This window comes from Chlorocebus sabaeus, chromosome 5 (genome assembly GCF_047675955.1).
Source record: "Chlorocebus sabaeus isolate Y175 chromosome 5, mChlSab1.0.hap1, whole genome shotgun sequence".
Taxonomy (NCBI): Eukaryota; Metazoa; Chordata; class Mammalia; order Primates; family Cercopithecidae; genus Chlorocebus; species Chlorocebus sabaeus.
The window spans coordinates 64,393,212-64,412,749 of record NC_132908.1 but is presented as its reverse complement, the minus strand read 5'-3'; the positions used below and the strand labels follow the sequence as shown (position 1 = coordinate 64,412,749).

Genomic DNA, 19,538 nt, shown 5'->3' with positions numbered 1-19,538 from the left:
GTGTGAGCCACTGTGCCTGGCCCAATTATATCAATATACTGTTATTATCCATTTTGCTGTTGATGGATATTTGGATTGTTTCCAGTTTTCTTTCTTTCTTTTCTTTTTTCTTTTTTTAGACAGGTCTCGTGTGCATAGACTGGAATGTAGTAGTGTGATCATGGCTCACTACAGCTTTAACCTCCTGGGATCAAGCGATCCTCCCCACCTCAGCCTCTGGAGTCACTGGGACCACAGATATGCACTACTGCGACTGGCTATTTTAAAATTTTTTGTAGAGATGGGGTCTCCCTATGTTGCCCAGGCTGGTCTCAAACTCCTGGGCTCAAAGGAGTCTCCCACCTCAGCTTCCCAAAGTGGTGGGATTACAGGCATGAGCCATGGCACCAACTTTATGTTTTTGTTTTATTCCCACCCTCAAAGGATTGGATGGGAAACACCCTCACAGGCACAACTAGAAAAAATATTTAACCAGATATCTCGGCATTCCTGGCCCAGTCAAGTTGACACATAAAATTAACCATCACAGATCCCCTCCAGCTCAGGGCTCAATACACCAGCCTGAGAGAACCCCCATCCATCCTTCTCCCCTCCCTGAATGACTGAGGAGACCATGCCTCTCCAGGAAACCTCTGCCTTAGGAAATCCTACAGATGATTCACAGGAAACACATGACTGTGCTCCCTGGGGCAGGGTCAGTGGGCTGGGTAGGGGTTTCAAAATCAACCCTGATTCAAAAAGCACCTGATTGACAGGGCCACAGGTGCTTGCAGTTTTTCCCTGCATCCCCCGCTCTCTCCCCTGGACGAAGTGGGAACAGGGCCCTTGAAGGGGAGTACACTGCAGGAGGAAAAAAACAGAAGGGAGAGGGTTTGAGCACCCCTCTCTGTCCTCATGTGGTCTACTGGCACAAGCATGCACACTCTCCCTTTTCTCCTCCCTGCAGAGTCCCTGTGTTCCGGGCCTCCACCCTCACTCAGGAGGCTCTGCCTCCCCCAGGGTTTCCCAAAACCTCCTCCCAGAACATGCCACATATTTCTGAAGGTCCTTTTGCCAACAAGCATTGTCCTGGGAATATCAGGGTGGTTCCTTACCAGTAAAATCACCCACGTAGTGAAACTGTTTTTTTTTTTTTGAGATGGAGTCTCACTCTGTCACCAGGCTGGAGTGTAGTGGCACGATCTCAGCTAACTGCAACCTCTGCCTCCCGGGTCCAGGTTCAAGTAAGTCTCCTGCCTTAGCCTCCTGAGTAGCTAGGATTATAGGTGCGTGCCACCATGCCCAGCTAATTTTTGTATTTTTAGTAGAGATGGGGCTTTACCATGTTGGCCAGGCTGGTTTTGAACTCCTTACCTCATGATCTGCTCACCTTGGCCTCCCAAAATACTGGGATTACAGGCATGAGCCACTGCACCCGGCCATGAAACTTTTTTTTTTTGTTGTTTGTTTGTTTAATGGAGACTGGGTTTCACCATGTTGCCCAGGCTGGCCTCGAACTCCTAGACTCAGGTGATCTGCCTGCCTCAGTCTCCCAAAGTGCTGGGATTATAGGCATGAGCCACCATTAACACGGCTCACTGCAGCCTCAATCTCCTGGGCCGAGCTATCTTCCTCCCTGTCTCCTGAGTAGCTGGGACTACAGGTGTGCACCACCACATTCAGCTAATTAAAATTTTTTTTGTAGAGACAGAGTCTCACTATGTTGTCCAGGCCGGTCTTAAACTCCTGGGCTCAAGAGGGTGTAAATCACTACACCTGGCTGTGTTTTTCTTTAGTTTTGTTTTTGATTTTTGAGACAGCATCTTGCTTTGTCACCCAGGCTGGAGTGCAGTGGCACGATCGCAGCTCATTGTGTTTTGGTGGTGGGTTTTCTTGATGTCTCCCCCACTGGACCGTCTGGGGCATGGGCTGCCCTGTGAGTGCCTCAGCCCTTGCCCATCACTGCCCATGGGGCTGATACACCTGTGTGCACACACTCAGGTGAAGACAGCCACTGCTCGTAGGTGAGGTAAGACACTGAGCACCTGGGTGGAAGACTTCTCCCATTCCCACCCTGCCTGCACCAGACCATGAAGAGCTCTCCATAGCATGGGTGCTGACCAGGCCCAGCCTGGGTGACAGAGTGAGACCCTGTCTCAAAAAAATAGACATAATGAGGTATGGTTTTAATTTCTTGGCTGTCCCAGTGTATACAAATGTTGGGAGTATGGATTGCTTCATTTCATTTTAAATAGCATTTTTTTCTTTTCTTTTTTTTTTTTTTTGAGACGGAATCTTGCTCAGTCGCCCAGGTTGGAGTGCAGTGGTGCAGTCTCTGCTCACTGCAGTCTCTGCCTCCCGTGTTACAAGTGATTCTCATGCCTCAGCCTCCCGTGTAGCTGGGATTACAGGCATGTGTCATCATGCCTGAATAATTTTTGTATTTGTAGTAGAGATAGGGTTTCACCATATTGGCCAGACTGGTCTTGACCTCCTGACCTCCAGTGATCCACCCACCTTGGCCTCCCAAAGTGCTGGGATTACAGACGTGAGCCACCATGCCTGGCCACCCTTTATCTTCTTTTCTTTTTGAGACAGAATCTTGCTTTGTCGCTCAGGCTGGAGTGCAGTGATGCAATCATAGCTCACTGCAACCTTGAACCCCTGTGCTCAAGTCATCCTCCCACCTCAGCCTCTACTACAGGCATGCACCACTATACCCAGCTATTTTTTAATTTTTTGTAGCAATGGGGTCTCGCTATGATACCCAGGCTGGTCTTAAACCCCTGACCTTGTGATCCTCCCATCTTGGCCTCTCAAAATGCTGGAATTAGGGGTGTGAGCCACCATACCTGGCCCCCTTCATCTTTTTTCCATTGCCCTGTGCCAACCCAGTTTGTGCACTGGGGCCTTGTGATCCTCTCAAAGCTGATTCAGCCTGCATTCCTTTCCCAGATGGACACGTGTGTGATAAACAGCCCTGCAGTGGGGTGAGGGAAGGCAGGGGCAGTGGGGTCCTGTATGTCCTGCCATCTCCACGAAAGGGCAGTCCTCACCCCAGCCTTGTGCTGATGAGACCAGGCATAGATAGTACTGACAACGAAGGGCGGAAGGGAGCAGCCATTAACGCTAATGAGGCAGGCGGCCTGAAAGCTTTGTACTCTGCAGTGGCTCGCCCACCCAGGGAACAGTTCGTTCTGTTTCCTTGGCTTCCAGGAACCCCAGGCGGAAAGGGGTTTGGGGACAGGAGCAGGAGTGGGGGTCTTGGAAAGACCTGGAGGGAGAAAGGGAGGGGAGGACCAGAAATGCAGTCAGGAGGGCCTGGGATTCGTTAGGTGGGTTTTTCCCTCCCCATTCCCTCCAAAGAAACCCAGGGTCTAGTTCTGCACCTACCCCTGCCCAACAGTGGCCATTGGCCCATCACCCTCTCCAATATCCTTGATCTGAATTCTTAGAAGCACAGGAAACAACATGCCACATAGGAGTTGAGTAAGCATCTCTGGGGCCACAAATTAAATTAAGCTTTCAGGGCCGCCTGCCTTGTTACTGCTAATGGCTCCGGCCTTGCTTGGCTCCTGGGTCCCTGTCCCATGGACATTTGGGGACCCTGGACACCCTCTCTGGCTCCCAAATTGTAATTGGCTCCTGGAAACCTCACCCCAAATTGGAGATAGGCACCCCTTTTATAGAACAAAAGGCTCAGGTTCAGGGAGTGAGGGTCTGAACTGTGCCCCCACCCTCCAGGAAGGGCCCTTCACAGCCTGGCTGCAGGGATCAGTCACGTGTGGCCCTTTATTAGGCCCTGCCATATAAGCCGAGGGCACGGGGTGGCCAGGAACTCTCTAGGCAAGAATCCCGGAGGCAGAGGTGAGTCCTCAGGTTGGGCAGGGACTCCTCCTCTCTGTGGGGTCTCTATCTGGGCATCTAGAGGGGACTCCAAGGATTAGGAGGGACTAAGTGGTGCGTCTTCCTGCTGAGCCAGGCCATGCTGACTGCAGCACTGCTGAGCTGTGCCCTGCTGCTGGCACTGCCTGCCACGCAAGGAGCCCAGATGGGGTTGGCCCCCCTGGAGGGCATCAGAAGGCCTGACCAGGCCCTGTTCCCAGAGCTCCCAGGTCAGTGTGAGCAAGGGTGGGACTGGGCGGGGCCTGAATACCCTCTGGCCACAAATTGTCTCCCCTGGCATAAACCCTCTTTCTCCCTTCCCAAACCCTCCCATGGGAGGTGGGTGCTTTGTGCATGGGGGGGGTTCCTGCCCTCACATCCTCTGCCCCAGGCCTGGGTCTGCGGGCCCCACTGAAGAAGACAACTGCAGAACTGGCAGAAGAGGATCTGTTGCAGGAGGCTCAGGCCTTGGCAGAGGTAACTGCTCAGGGAAAAGGGTAAGGTGGTGGCCCTTGGGAGGGGGCATTGGGTATTAGCTCCTCTCCCCAGCTCCACCTCTCCCCATGCTCCATTGCTATCCTGCACAGGTTAGGACAGGTAAGGTCCCTGGACCTGTAGTTAGAGGCCTGTGCCCACATTCCTGGTTCCCCGCACCCACAGGTACTAGACTCGCAGGACCGCGAGCCCCGCTCCTCACGTCGCTGCGTAAGGCTGCATGAGTCCTGCCTGGGACAGCAGGTGCCTTGCTGTGATCCCTGTGCCACATGCTACTGCCGCTTCTTCAACGCCTTCTGCTACTGCCGCAAGCTGGGTACTGCCATGAACCCCTGCAGCCGCACCTAGCTGGCCAACATCAGGGTCAGGGCTAGCGTAGGGGCAATGCGAATAAAGAATGGGACAAACCCCAAGGCTGTGATTATTTCAAATGTGGCCGTCAAAAGAGGGAGGGTTCATGGAGGGGGTGGGAGTGTCGCCAAGCCAGGAAACCACACATACTCTTATTCCAGGGCCTGGGCTACCCCAACATAGGAGGCACATACACAGGCGCTTTTAGGGGTCCTGGCGCCCCTGGGAAAAGTAGAGAAGAACCGCACTCCAGCTTTCAAAAATCTTGTACAGCAAGTGTGGGGAAAGCAGGACGCAGCATGGCACAGGGGCTATCACTCCTGGCTAATGAATAAGCCTTAGGCTCCAGGGCTTGCTTGCTGCTACTTCCACACAATGCCTGCCCCTCATCCTGTTACCAGAGGGAAAGCGGGGAGTGTGCGTTGTTCAGGTCCTCAGCGTTTTGAACAAAGAATTGAACAAAACCCAGAAAGTAACAAAGGAATGACACACAGGAAGGAAGCAGAAAGCAGGGATTTGTTAAAGCGAGAAAGCACTCCCGCAGGGTGGGAGTGGGCCCGAGCAAGAGGCTCAAGGGGCCCAGTTACAAAGTTTTCTGGGTTTTAAGTACTCCTTTTGCGGTCCCTGTCCGTTACCCCTTATCTGGATGAAGGGTTTGGTCCATGACTAATTAACCCATTTATGCCTGAGGTTGCAATCTTTTGCATTTTTGCAATCAGACCTTGGCGATTACCTTGAGCAGTAGGATATAAATAACTCCCATATGCTTAGCGTTCCAATAATGGAACACTAGGCACAAATGAGGCTGAGGAGAATTCGCGCCCTATGCAGATGAAGGGATGGCCCATGCTTGGCCCGCAGCCAATCCAAGGCACTCTCCCTTTCAAATGAGACTTGGTGGATGGGGGAGGTTTGTGGGGACAGTGGCTTTTGATCCTTTGTTACTCGGACATGGGGAGATGGGGCTTTTCTTTTTGGTTTAGCTTTAGGAAGTTCGCCTTAGTTGGCCTCACGCTCCCTGCCCCCACACCTTGGTGTTTTCCCTTGATTCAGTTTCAGAATTCAGCACCTATTGGCCTCAAGTTCCCCGCCTCTAGACCCTATTCTCCTGCCTCTATCGGACCTCAGTTTCCCTCTGGGGAGGAGGCTAGCCCAGCAGTCTGAAAACTTTACAAGCTTGAGAAAGGCTGGCTCCTTTCTTTGCCCCGCCCGCCCCTGGAGCGCCAAGTGCAGCAAAACCGGGAAAGGTAGAGGGTCCAGTCAAATCCCTGCGGCCGCGGGCGCCACCACGCGGCCGGCTCCAAACGTCCTCTTCTTAGCGCGCAGGCGCCATAGGACCGTCCCCAGCCTACGCCTGCGCCGCGCTTCCGCGCAGCCACCCGGAAGCCGGGAGCTGCTCAGAGCCACGCCCCCTTGTGGTCACGTGAGGCGCTTGCGCGTCACCTGACGCGCTTGACAGCCCGCTGAAGACGCCGCGTCAGCTGATCTGGGAGTCGCGATTCGTGCCAGCCGGTACAGGTTCTCTGGTCCCGCCGCTCCCGCAGCAGCCATGTCGTTCTTCCCGGAGCTTTACTTTAACGTGGACAATGGCTACTTGGAGGGACTGGTGCGCGGCCTGAAGGCCGGGGTGCTCAACCAGGCCGACTACCTCAACCTGGTGCAGTGCGAGACGCTCGAGGGTGAGCCGGGGCCGCGAAAGGCGGGGATAGAGGCTGGCCAGGGCCTGAGGGTTCAGAGGTGTGGGCCGGGAAGCCGGAAGCGGGGGGTCTTGAAGGGCCTGAGAGGCCTCTCTGGGAATCCCGGGGCTGATAGCGGACGCGCGGGAGCGGGATCTACCTCTAGCTGTGACTCGGCGCGGGCCCAAACGCAAAGAAGGCTTTAAGAACCGCAGTTGTTCGCCTCTGCTTATGCCACCTTTTCTCTCGCTGTGCTCACCCTGCGGTTTGGAAGGAGAAGGTCTTTCGGGGGTAGCTGGTCGGTGCGAGGTGTGGCCATATGGGCCTCTTTACCCTGACGTAGCCCGAGAGCTGTTCCGTGGCAACGCTTAGGAAAGCTAAGCGGAAAAGCCCCCCACCTCTTCCCCCTCCCCCCCACCAAGACACTAAGGTCTTTGGGATCATTGTGTCTTCGTGTTGTCCTGCGGGGTGAGCCTTCCTGGGGAATTGTTGAGCCAGTTTAGCGAGGGTTTTCTCCCAACTCTGAACCGCTGGCTGGGCAGTATCTCCTGAAGGCAATGTTTGAAAGAACAAGGGTGGCCCTTGCAGATCTGGAAGTTCATATACAAGTATTTGGCCAATTAATCCCACCCCCTCAGCGAGGGGGATGCCTGTTGGGACAGGGTTTCTGAGCACAAGAGTGATGAGAAACCGAGTTCCCCTTTCTTCTCAGCACACAGCTCCAGAGTGGCGTTGTATTCTGAGGCACAGCTCCAACAGATGTACTGAGTTAGAGATGCCCCTAATTCCAGTCTTTGCCAACCACTCCCACTCCAGGTGGTAGGGAAGGGAAGGGTGGCCGGGATGTGAGGGGATCCCTGATCCTCAAGTGGTACTCGAGCAGAGGTACTGGTAGTCTCGTGATTGGTAGCTGGGTAGGGGGAGGATGGCCTGATGATTCACCCACTGGAGAACATTTTCTCATCAGAAACTTCTTGAGGTTAAAAGTGAGCTCAAAGAAAAAAATAGTTGATTGTTTACCTTGCAAACTAGACCAGTAAAGTGAAAATAAATACCTTTAAAATAGAAAACTTACCGTTAAAATACAATAATTGTAGGTGTTATGATTTTAATGTAAATCTGCAGTACAGGCCGTGCGCGGTGGCTTACGCCTGTAATCCCAGCATTTTGGGAGGCCAAGGCGGGTGGATCATGAGGGCAGGAGTTCGAGACCAGCCTGACCAAAAGGATGAAACCCTGTCTGTACTCAAGATACAAAAAATTAGCTGGGCGTGGTGGCAGGCGCCTGTAATCCTAGCTACTCCCGGGAGGCGGAGGTTGCAGTGAGCCAAGACTGCATCACTGCACTCCAGCCTGGGCAACAGAGCAAGACCCCATCTGAAAAAAAAAATCGACAATAATTGTAGATATACAGCTGAGCGCGGTGGCTCACGCCTGTAATCCTAGCACTTTGGGAGGCCGAGGCGGGCGGATCACAAGGTCAGGAGATTGAGACCATCTGTGGATCACGAGGTCAGGAGATCAAGACCATCTTGACTAACATGGTGAAACCCCGTCTCTACTAAAAAAAAAAAAAAAAAAAACACAAAAAAATGAGCTGGGCGTGGTGGCGGGCACCTGTAGTCCCAGCTACTTAGGAGGCTGAGGCAGGAGAATGGCGTGAACCCGGGAGGCAGAGCTTGCGGTGAGCCAAGATCGCTCCACTGCACTCCAGCCTGGGCAACAGAGTGAGACTCAGTCTCAATAATAATAATAATAATAATAATAATAATTGTAGGTTTTATGATGTTAATGTACATATGCAAGAAAAGTTGTTTACCTTACTTATGTGAGTAGAGGTGGGGAAGGAGAGCACTTTAGGATGCTGGGTTGTAGGCCTCTGCCAGCAACCGATTGACCTTACTGTGGGAAAAAGGGGAGAAACAGAGGTAGGCTGCCTGGGACAAGGCCTAGCACACAGTTGGAGCTTAATATGAGTTTTGTGGACTTTCTGGGACTTGTTGAAGGTCTTTATTTGCCTAAATCTAAGGTGAACATTGTTGATCATCAATAGACATTCAGTTGGTTGTTTCTCTTCTTGACTTTCCTCACTCCTGCTGCTGTCCACTTTCCTGTAACAGAGCTTCTGGGGGCACAGGGTTTTTACCATCTTCCCAGGGGACCCTCTATCATCCCCCATAAACCTGTTAGGCCATTCTTTCTACACACTTTTCCTATAACACTGCTTAACATAGGCACCCACCGCCCGCCCCCTGCCTCACCTCTTGTAGAAAACCATCCATATCCTTTTTTTTTTTTTTTTTTTTTTGAGACGGAGTCTCGCTTTGTCACCCAAGGTAGAGTGCAATGTCACGATCTTGGCTCACTGCACGCTCCGCCTCCCAGGTTCATGCCATTCTTCTGCCTCTGCCTCCTGAGTAGCTAGGACTACAGGTGCCCGCCACCACTCCTGGCTAATTTTTTGTATTTTTAGTAGAGACAGGATTTCACTCTGTTAGCCAGGATGGTCTCGCTCTCCTGACTTCATGATCTGCCCGCCTCAGTCTCCCAGAGTGCTGGGATTAAAAGTGTGAGCCACTGTGCCCAGCCCACCATCCATATCTTTAGTGTGGCATTCAGGGATCCTTTGCTCTTTCACACACATTTCTTTCTCTTCTTTTCTTTTCTTTTCTTTTTTTTTTTTTTTGAGACAGAGTCTAGCCCCGTCACCCAGGCTGGAGTGCAGTGGTGCGATCTCCGCTCACGGCAATCACCACCTCACCAGTTCAAGCCATTCTCATGCCTCAGCCTCCCGAGTAGCTGGGATTACAGGCATGTGCCACCATGCCTGGCTAATTTTTGTGTTTTTAGTAGAGAGGATTTTGCCATATTGGCAAGGCTGGTCTCGAACTCCTGACCTCAAGTGATCCACCCACCTTGGCCTCCCAAAGTACTGGGATTGCAGGTGTGAGCTACCACGCTTGGCCATTCACACACATTTCTTTTTTTTTTTTTTTTTTTTTTTTTTTTGAGATGGAGTCTTGCTCTGTTCCCTAGGCTGGAGTGCAGTGGCGCGATCTCCGCTCACTGCAAGCTCCACCTCCCAGATTCACGCCATTCTCCTGCCTCAGCCTCCCAAGTAGCTGGGACTATAGGCGCCTGCCACCACGCCCGGCTAATTTTTTGTATTTTTTTTTTTTTTTTTTTTTTGAAACGGAGTCTCGCTCTGTCGCCCAGGCTGGAGTGCAGTGGCCGGTTCTCAGCTCACTGCAAGCTCCGCCTCCCGGGTTTACGCCATTCTCCTGTCTCAGCCTCCCGAGTAGCTGGGACTACAGGCGCCCGCCACCTCGCCCGGCTAGCTTTTTGTATTTTTTTAGTAGAGATGGGGTTTCACCGTGTTAGCCAGGATGGTCTCGATCTCCTGACCTCGTGATCCGCCCGTCTCGGCCTCCCAAAGTGCTGGGATTACAGGCTTGAGCCACCGCGCCCGGCCTAATTTTTTGTATTTTTTTAGCAGAGACGGGGTTTCACCGTGTTAGCCAAGATGGTCTCGATCTCCTGACCTCATGATCCGCCCGTCTCAGCCTCCCAAAGTGCTGAGATAACAGGCGTGAACCACCGTGCCCAGCCCATTCACACACATTTCTATCCTTCATATCCCTCATGCAAGCCATCCCTCCAGCACTTGATGCACAAAGTGTGGTGGACTTTGGAGTTAGGCAAACCTGGGTTTGAATCACAATCCTGCCAATTACTGGACTACTTTAGACAACCTATGTAACACTTCTGGACCTTGGGGTTTTCAACTGGTATGTTAACAGCACCTATCTCATACAGGTTGTGAAATGTCAAGAAGCTACAACGTGTAAAACACTTAGCCCAGCACCAAGGATACAGTAAGCCCTAGGTAAATGGTAGCTCTTGTTTTCAGTATTGTTTGTACCTGTACCGTCGAGAATTTCACCTTCCTCATTTCTCTTTAAAACTGTTTATTATGGATACTGTCAAACATATGCAAATAAGAAGCAATAATATAAGCCCCTAAGTAATAATCATCTAACTACAACAATAATAAATTCTTATTGATAGAATAATTATCTGTCTTGTTTCAATACTAGCTCCATTTATAACCCCACTCCCAAATTATTCAGAAGTAAGTCCCAGATAGCATACCATTTCAGTTGTAAATATTTCAGCATCTCTGAAAAAAGTCATGAGTATTTAAAAAAAAGATATTATTCCTGCTTCCTTAAAAACAGTAATTTGTTAATATAATCAGATATCCATTTAGTGTTCAAATTTCCCTGATTGTCTCAAATTTTTAAAATATGATTTGTTTCAGTTGGGATCCAGATGTGATCCCTCCATTTCAGTTGATACTCTCTCAAGTATTTTAATATATAGATTGAAGTTAGATTACTTGATTTATAGATTTTCCATCCATCTCGATTTTACTGATTCCATCTCTGACATATAGTTGAACTTGTTCCTCTGTCCCAATTAGTAGTAGATCTAGAGGCTTGCTCAGATTTTGGTTCAATTCCTTTTTTTTTTTTTTTTTTTTTTTTTTTTTTTTGGTGAATACTTAATAGGTGGTATTTGTACTTCTTTTTTGGTGTGTGAATACTTAATAGGTGGTGTTTGTACTTTTTTTTTTTTTTTGAGACAGAGTCTCACTCTGTCACCTAGGCTGGAGTGCAATGGCGTGATCTCGGCTCACTGCCACCTCTGCCTCCCAGGTTCAAGTAATTCTCCTGCCTCAGCCTCCCAAGTAGCTGGGATTACGGGCATCCGCCACCTGGCTAATTTTTTTGTACTTTTTTTAGAGATGGGGTTTCGCCATGTTGGCCAGGCTGGTCTGGAACTCCTGACCTCAGATGATCCACCCACCTCAGCCTCCCAGAGTGTCAGGATTACAGACATGAGCCACTGCAACTATCCAATGTTTGTACTTCTATTGGAAGGCACATAATACCTAGTTTCTCTTTTTATGGTGTAAGGAATAATTGACATTTATTGACTGGAACCATCATTTCACTGGGGGTTGCAAAATAGTGCTATTCTAATTCTGTTTCCTTCTGTAGTTGCCAGCTTGACTACTTCTATGCCTGTAAACTTCCAGTAATCAACTACTTAGTTATCCTGAGATACAGTCTGTATAGGAGAGTTTACGATAAATGCTTGGTTCTTTCCAGTAGTTACCAGGTTTCAAAATAATGAGTTGTTTCACCAACATCCTCCAAAAATGACTAATGAGGTTTTGTGACTAAACCAACCAAGAGATTTGTTTAGTATTATAACACACTAATGGATTTTAATGTATTTATTATGTTTCAGTTGATTAATCTTATTGATGCTTAAATTGTCTCTTGGTCAGTGGAAGCTTTTTCAGTTGACTGCCAAGTCTTTTTTATGTAACCCTGTAGCCATTGAAAGTTTCCTTACTATCTGAGATATCTGTTTTGTTTTTTTTTTCTTTTTTTTTTTTTTGGAATGGAATCTTGTTTTCTTACCCAGGCTGGAGTGCAGTGGCACATTCTCAGCTCACTGCAACCTGGATTCAAGTGATTTTCCTGCCTCAGCCCCCTGAGTAGCTGGGACTACAGGCCTACGCTACCACGCCTGGCTAATTTTTAGTAGAGATAGGATTGCACCATGGTAGCCAGGCTGGTCTTGAACTCCTGACCTCAGGTGATCCACCAACCTCGGCCTCCCAAAGTGCTGGGATTATAGGTGTGAGCCACTCTGTCTGGCCTGAGATGCCCATATGTTCTAATCTTACCTTGAACATTTCTTGACCCAGACCTAGAGTCTTCATTCCTCTTAGGAGACTTGGTTCTTTTTATTAAAGTTATATTTAGAGCCCGTAATCCGAGTCATGTGGGGTTCTCATTGATACTGTATTGGATGTCATTCTTGGTTTTTCCCATGGATAGTTTAGCTCTTCTCTTACTCAGAAACTTGGAAATTACAGAGAAGCAAATGGCTTGCTGGATTATGTAGCAGTGCTTCAGCTGATGAGTACCAGAATGCCAGTTTCCTAATTTGGAATGGGAGCTCTACCTGATACTTGGGCCAGTCAGGACATCTCCCTCCTGTTGTAAAGAAGTATAATTAACACTCGAGGAGTCCTGTGTCCTTCTCAACTTCCATGTGAGCTAATGGTCCTGAAGATTGTTCTTCTCAGCCAGAGAGTTAGATCCTTGGAGGCCATGGTTGAAGCGCCTATATGTGATGTGCTGGCTGTTGTCCAGAACACTTTTATCCCTCTCTACCCTGATTCATTTGTCTTCTGTCCATTACATCTCTTTGTGCGTTTCAACATTATTTCACAAGAGACAATTTTATGCAAGAAGAAGAGAGACTCTAGACTGGGCTTGGCCAATCGCCAGTCACAATGTCACATGAAACTGCAGATGCAAATGTTGATGGTGTGGCAAGTCGTTTAGCACAGACTGATTGTGGGGTGGTTAGGAGTGTGACTGGAAAATTAAGGAGAGATTAGCTCTTGAAGGATTGTAAAAACCATAGAAAGGACTCTGTCCTGAGTGCAGGGGATGGGATGGTAAAACTATTAGACTTGTACTTTAGAGGATACCTGCAATTTGAAGGCAGAGGCCACCCTGGAGGCAGAAAGAACAGTTTGCAGGTTCTTATAGTAATCCAGGCTGGGGGTGAGCCTGACCTCAAGCATTGGCTGGGAGTATTGTAGGAGAATTTAAGGAAGGGGAATTGATAGGACTTGAGGGTTGGGTAAGAAGGCTGGGGGAAGAATAAGTCAAAGTCGATGTCCTCATCTCTGGCTTAGGCAACTGTGTAGGTGGCAAAATGAAATGACGGTGACATGTAGGAGAAGGAACAGGTTGGAGGAGTGAGAAGATGAAATTGAGGGATCTGTGAGCCATCTGAGTAGAGGAGATACAAAGGTTATTTTTGGTGCTCAGGTGTGACAGTTCTGAACTTGGGAAATTGAGGTAGCAGTGTGTCCATGGTCCCCAAGAGATAACCATGGAATCAGAAGAGTGGAGGCTGAAGATGGGACCCTCCCCCAGGAGGCGCTTCAGTTGATCAAAGGACTTGGGGGAAGATGATGGTCCTGCCAAAAAGGCCAAAGGCATTCCCTGAAATGTGAGTAGCCCCAAAGGAGAGCCTGAAAATAAATGAGGTAGTGAGTGCCAAATGTGGCCAAGAGATTGATAAAGTCAGCCTTCCATTTGGTTTTGCCGTTCAGAGGTCATAGGAGACCTTAATGAGAACAGAAGAAGGTGAGGCTAGAAGGTGACAGCAGTGGTTGGGCAGAGACAATGTCTAGATAGTTAGAGAAGACCTTACTGATGAACTGATCCCAGCGCAGCCACTTAATTGGCTTTGTGACCTTGGGCAAGTCATTTGTCCTCAGCTGTAAAATGGGAATAATATTAGGGTCTCTGAGATGTTTGTGAAGTGTAAGCACAGGGCCTGGGACCAAGTGAACAGTTGGAGAGGCCAGCTTTTCCCCAGTGGTCATTCTCTGCCATCACTCCTAGGAGACAGGTGCCATGGTGGGCCTTGAGTGGCTAATACAAATATGTCACACAGGTCTTGCTTAGGGCAGGTGTGCCTGTCTAATAGGCAAACTGGGTGACCATCAAAATGGCATTGAGTGCACAGTAGGTGTAGGGTATTTTAGGGGGGGGATGTATTATGTGGTGGGTGACAGTTAATGGGTGTGGGCTTTCTTTTTGGGGTGATAAAAATGTCCTAAAACTGGCCAGGCATGGTGGCGCATGCCTATAATTGCAGCACTTTGGAAGGCCGAGTCCGGGGGATCACGAGGTCAGGAGTTCGATACCAGCCTGGCCAACATGGTGAGACTCCCATCTCTACTAAAAATACAAAAAATTGCCTGGGTGTGGTGGCTCACGCCTGTAATCCCAGCACTTTGGGAGACCAAGGTGGGCAGATCTCGAGGTCAGGAGATCAAGACCATCCTGGCTAATGCAGTGAAACCCTGTCTCTACTAAAAATACAAAAAATTAGCCAGGCATGGTGGTGGGCGCCTGTAGTCCCAGCTACTTGGGAGACTGAGGCAGGAGAATGGTGTGAACCTGGGAGGTGGAGCTTGCAGTGAGCCCAGATTGCACCACTGCACTACAGCCTGGAAGACAGAGCGAGACTCCGTCTCAGACAAACAAACAAAACCACAAAAAATTAGCTGGGCATAGTCGCAGGCACCTGTAATCCCAGCTAGTTGGGAGGCTGAGGCAGGAAAATTGCTTGAACCCGGGAGGCGGAGGTTGCAATGAGCTGAGATTGTACCACTGCACTGTAGCCTGAGCGACAGAGTGAGACTCCATCTAAAAAAAAAGAAAAAAAAAAAAAAGTCCTGAAACTGATTGTGGGGGCGGTGCACAATTCTGTGAGTATACTAAAAACCATGAATTGTGCACTTTAAGTTGGCAAATTGTATGGCAAATGAATTATATTTCAGTAAAGCTGTTGCCGCCCCCACCCCCTAGCCCCAAATTAGCCAGGCCAAGAGGTGGGAAGAGCATAGGGAGAAGAAATGGCAGTAGTCTCAGAAACACGAAACTGCCTTGTGCATGAGAGTAGCCTTGGGAGATGGAAGGAGAAAGTAGAGTGTGTCGAGGATTTGCAGCAGCGAGGTCTGGATAGGTGCATTGGGCTGGTTCCTGGAAGACTGTGGGTATCTTAGAAGGACATATTGCTCAGGAAGGATGAGAGTTATGGTACAAATTTAAAAAGAGAGAGATTCTTGTTAAGGTTAATGTGTAGGAAATGTCTTATTTAGGAGTTTCTGTGTATAGTCTTGCCTGGAAATAGTTTATACGTTTCATTTTGTTTGTCAAAGGAAACTCTATTGAATTGGTGAAATTAGATGACCACAACTTGGACAGCAAGATGAGCTTAGCTCAGTCCTAAACTCCTCTGAGTCAAATGTGATCCAAAGGAAGAAATGACATGGTACTGGCAATCTAGTGAGTACAAGTGAGAGAGGGGAGTTGGGGGCTGGGAGAGGGCATTGGGAGAAGGGTGTGCAGAAGGCAATAATGGAAGGAGCATTTACTCTGTGGAAGGAAGGGAATGAGCATGTTGAGTTGTGAGAGCCTGGGCCCCACACAAGCCTAGGGTTTTTCCCTCATGTTAGCCCCACTGCCCTGGGCAGTGTCATTGCTGCACGAGGAGACCCCGAAGCTCAGTGGCGGATGAACTGGCACAGGTTGTTTGTGGTGTCTGGCAGCCTGCTGCACTCGTTGCTCCCCTCCAGCTTGCTGCTGCTGCAGCCTGTGAGGATGAGGCCCTAGAGCAGGAATGGAGGCTAGGGCTAGGCAGGGGGGAGGTTTGGCATCTTGCTATCATGAGCCAGTGTGGGAACCTAACCCCTCAGTGGGTGAAGAAATGGGGAATTGTGGAGGAGGTAGGGTTGGTGGTGTGATACAATTAGAAGCTCACTGGGCCTGGCATGGTGGCTGACGCCTGTAATCTCAGCCACTTAAGAGGCTGAGGTGGGAGAATCACTTGAGCCCAGGAGTTTGAGACCAGCCTGGGCAACATAGTGAGACCCCCCCACCCCCTGCCCAATCTCTTAAAAATTAATAATGTAGGAGGCTGTGGTGGGAAGGTCACTTGAGCCTGGGAGGTTGAGGCTGCAGTGAGCTGTGATCACACCACTGCAATCCAGCCTGGGTGACAGAGAGAGACCCTGTCTGGAAAAAATATATATATATTAATAATTAATTTTTTAAAAAAAACTTGCTCTGAGGGAGAGGATGATTAATCTGTACAAAAATCACAGATAGGAGAAATAAGTTCTATTCCATACCATAGGGTGACTATATTTAACAATATTATATATTTTTAAACTGCTGTAAGAGAGGATTTTGAATGTTCTCAACACAAAGAAATAATAGGCCACGTTTAGTGGCTCATATCTGTAATCCCAGCACTTTAGGAGGCTGAGGCAGTTAGATCGCTTGAGGTGAGGAGTTTGAGACCAGCCTGGGCAACATGGTGAAACCCCCAAATCTATTGAGAACACAGAAATTAGCCGGGCGTGGTGGAGCATGCCTGTAATCCCCAGCTACTTGGGAGGGTGAGGCAGGAGAATTGCTTGAACCCAGGAGGCAGAGGTTGCAGTGAGCCAGGATCACCCCACGGTACTCCAGTCTGGGCAACAAAATGAGACTCTGTCTCAAAAACAAAGAAATAATAAATGTTTGAGTTGATGGATATGCTAATTACCCTGAATTGATCATTACACGGGGTATATATGTATCAAAATATCACATGTATCCTATAAATATGTGCAATTGTTACAGGTCAGTTATAAACAAAAAAGAAACTTGCTCTGAGGCTCTAGAGGATGAATTTGCAGGAACAGGCCAGAAGCAGGACACTTGCTAGCCGCTCTTGCAGCTCTCCAGGTAGGAGAATATGGACTAACTAGGGTAGGAGTGAAATGAGGGGGGATGAAGGACCGGGTCAGAGATCAGCTTGGGAGATGAAAACCACAAGATTGGGCCAGTTTTTATTAGATGTGGGGTGAAGGGGGTTAGAAGTCAGGCTGCTGGCTTAATAAATGACTGGGTGGATGCTGGAGCTCTTTTTGAGATGGGGGCTACCAGAGAATGGGGTAGGAAAGTTAGGGGTGCAGATTGGGGGGTGGGAGGGAAGTGTTCTACCTCAAATGTCTGAGGGAGTCCAGCAGGCAGGTGGCTGTGTGGGGAAGTAACACTAAAGATATTAACCTGGAAGTCACCAGTACACTGGCTGGCGGCAGTTAGGCCCGCACCAGGCCATCTGTTGGCTTGTAGCCAGGGCAAGCCTGCCTTGGAAGCCTAGCTCTGCCCACAAGTCCTGCCAGGAGGCTAGAGAGCAGCCTTAACTGTGGGCCAAGTGGACACAAGTGTGGCCTAATGAGGACACCTGGCATGGAGCCCAGTTTGGCAAGTGGAACAGAGAGAGGGACAGCCGGGCTCTCCCTCCAGATTCCTGCCATGTCTCTTCCTGCATGATGCTGGGGCATGGTGGTTTTTTGTTTTCTTGTTTTCTTTTTGACTAAATACAATTTTTAATTCCAAAAAGTTGGTAGAAGGATGACCTGGTGTAGACTCTCCAAGGGGTATACATTGTCACCCCTTTGTCAAAACACTGCATGCATATACCGTTTGACCCTGCAACCCAACTTATAAGGTTGTATCCCGTAGATTAGCATGGGATAGCATGTACAGAGGTGTTTACGCTAGCCTTGTTGGTAACAGCTAACTATTAGAACCAATGGAATATCCGGTGATTTGGTTATGGTCTGGTTAAATAAACCATGGTCTGTTCTTAAAATGGAATACTATGAGAGAGTGCTCAAAAGCATGAAGTTCCATAAGGGCTGATTTAGAAATATACTGTTAGGTAAAAAGTTGCAAAGCGTTACATATAATCCCATCTTGGTAGACTACCAGATGGACATACACATGTTTTTGGAAGCATAGGTGCCACGTTGTCATGAGTGACAACCTCTGGGGAGAGGGATTTATAGAGGCTGGGAGGGGGATGATTTCAATGTTGACTTTTTATGTACTCTTCTATTGTTTAAATGTATTAGAGTGAATACATTTTGTAATTTGAAACATTCAATAAAGATATTTAAGGAAAATTAGGACATGTAGGTGAGCAAAGAGAAGGGTCCCCACACCCAGCAGCCAACAAAGTTAAGGCCTGTGCTGGAGAGCCTGGGACCTTTGTGAGCCAGGTTTTGGTTCGCAGCATTGTAGGGCTGGTCTGAGTCTTAGGGAAACCCCATGAAGCCACTTCTCTTTACACCTGAAGACTCCCAAGTGTGGTGGGGGTGCTTGAGGGCCCAGGCCAGAGCTGGCTGGAGCTGCAGGGCCCCTGTCCAGGTACAGCCCCTGTGAGCAGGTGACCACTTAACTGGCCGTTTTTCTGTCTGTCCTTTGCCTCTTCCTCCCGACCCCAGCTCCTGTATTCGCTTTGTTGGTTGCATTTTGCACTGACATATACTTTAGCCCTATTGATTGATTGATTGATTGATTGATTGACTGATTGATTGATTTTGAGAAGGAGTCTCACTCTGTCGCCTAGGCTGGAGTGCAATGGCGCAATCTCGGCTCACTGCAACCTCCGCCTCCCGGGTTGAAGCGATCTTCCTGCCTCAGCCTTCTGAGTAGCTGGGATTACAGGCGCGTGCCACCATGCCTGGCTAATTTTTGTATTTTTAGTAGAGGTGTGGTTTCACCATGTTGGTCAGGCTGGTCTCGAACTCCTGAGCTCGTGATCCACCCGCCTCGGCCTCCCGAAGTGCTGGGATTACAGGTGTGAGCCACTGCGCCTGGCCTTTAGCCCGATTGTATCTGGGAAGCTATTTGTGGTCAAGTCAGTAAGAGTTCCCACAGGAGCCAATAACTGCTATTTCCAAATCCCTGCCACAGGATGTGTTGTCAGAACTTGCTCTGGTGGGTGATAACATACACTTTTTCTTGGGTTTACTCAGTGATTTCTTGGGCCTGGTTTCCGAGGTGGAGCCAGTGCTTGAACCCCTGCTAGGCCTTTTGAAGTATCCTCAGCATAGGCAGATGTCAGCCATTCAGGGCCCTTAGTACATAAGGCTTTCTGGGTGACTAGGGTTTCTTGATGGCAGAGACGGAAATGCTTCAACACCTTATTTTAAACATTGCATAATACACTCTGGAATATATTAGTCTCACTTCTGTGCTTGCTTGCTTCCTTTCCTTTCTTTCCTTCCTTCCTTTTTTTTTTTTTTTTTTCCTTTTTCTTTTTGAGACTGGGTCTTGCTCTGTTGCTCAGGCTGGAGTTCAGTGGTCCAAACACAGCTCACCGCAGCCTTGACCTCCCAGGCTGAAACAATCTTTCCACCTCAACCCCCCAAATATCTAGGGCTACTGGCATGCACCACCACACTTAGCTAATTTTTGTTTCTTTTGTAGCGAAAGGGTTTTGTCATGTTTCCCAGGCTGGTCTTGAACTCCTGGGCTCAAGTGATCCTCTTGCCTCGGCCTCCCAAAGTACTGAGATTGCATGCATGAGCCACCATGCCCAGCTCCTTTTCTTTTTTCTTTTTTCTTTTTTTTTTTGAGACTCACCCAGGTTGGATTGCAGTGGCATGATCATGACCCACTGCAGCCTCAATCTCCCAGGCTC

The 19,538-nt window shown here is 49.0% G+C and overlaps 2 protein-coding genes across 2 annotated transcripts in view; both read left to right on the top strand.

The window, feature by feature from the left end:
- Nucleotides 1–3,661: 3,661 nt before the first annotated feature.
- Nucleotides 3,662–4,767, top strand: AGRP (agouti related neuropeptide). Its single transcript, XM_038008347.2, has 3 exons — nucleotides 3,662–4,094; nucleotides 4,256–4,341; nucleotides 4,525–4,767. The coding sequence occupies exons 1-3, from the start codon at nucleotides 3,965–3,967 to the stop codon at nucleotides 4,705–4,707; spliced, it is 399 nt and encodes a 132-aa protein (XP_037864275.1). The 5' UTR covers nucleotides 3,662–3,964; the 3' UTR covers nucleotides 4,708–4,767.
- Nucleotides 4,768–6,140: 1,373 nt separating this feature from the next.
- ATP6V0D1 (ATPase H+ transporting V0 subunit d1) overlaps nucleotides 6,141–19,538 on the top strand; it is a 42,664-nt gene continuing 29,266 nt past the window's right edge. Inside the window, exon 1 of the mRNA XM_007993967.3 lies at nucleotides 6,141–6,389. Within this exon, the coding sequence (XP_007992158.1) occupies nucleotides 6,260–6,389 (130 nt within the window). The 5' untranslated portion in view covers nucleotides 6,141–6,259. The remainder of the gene's footprint in view (nucleotides 6,390–19,538) is intronic.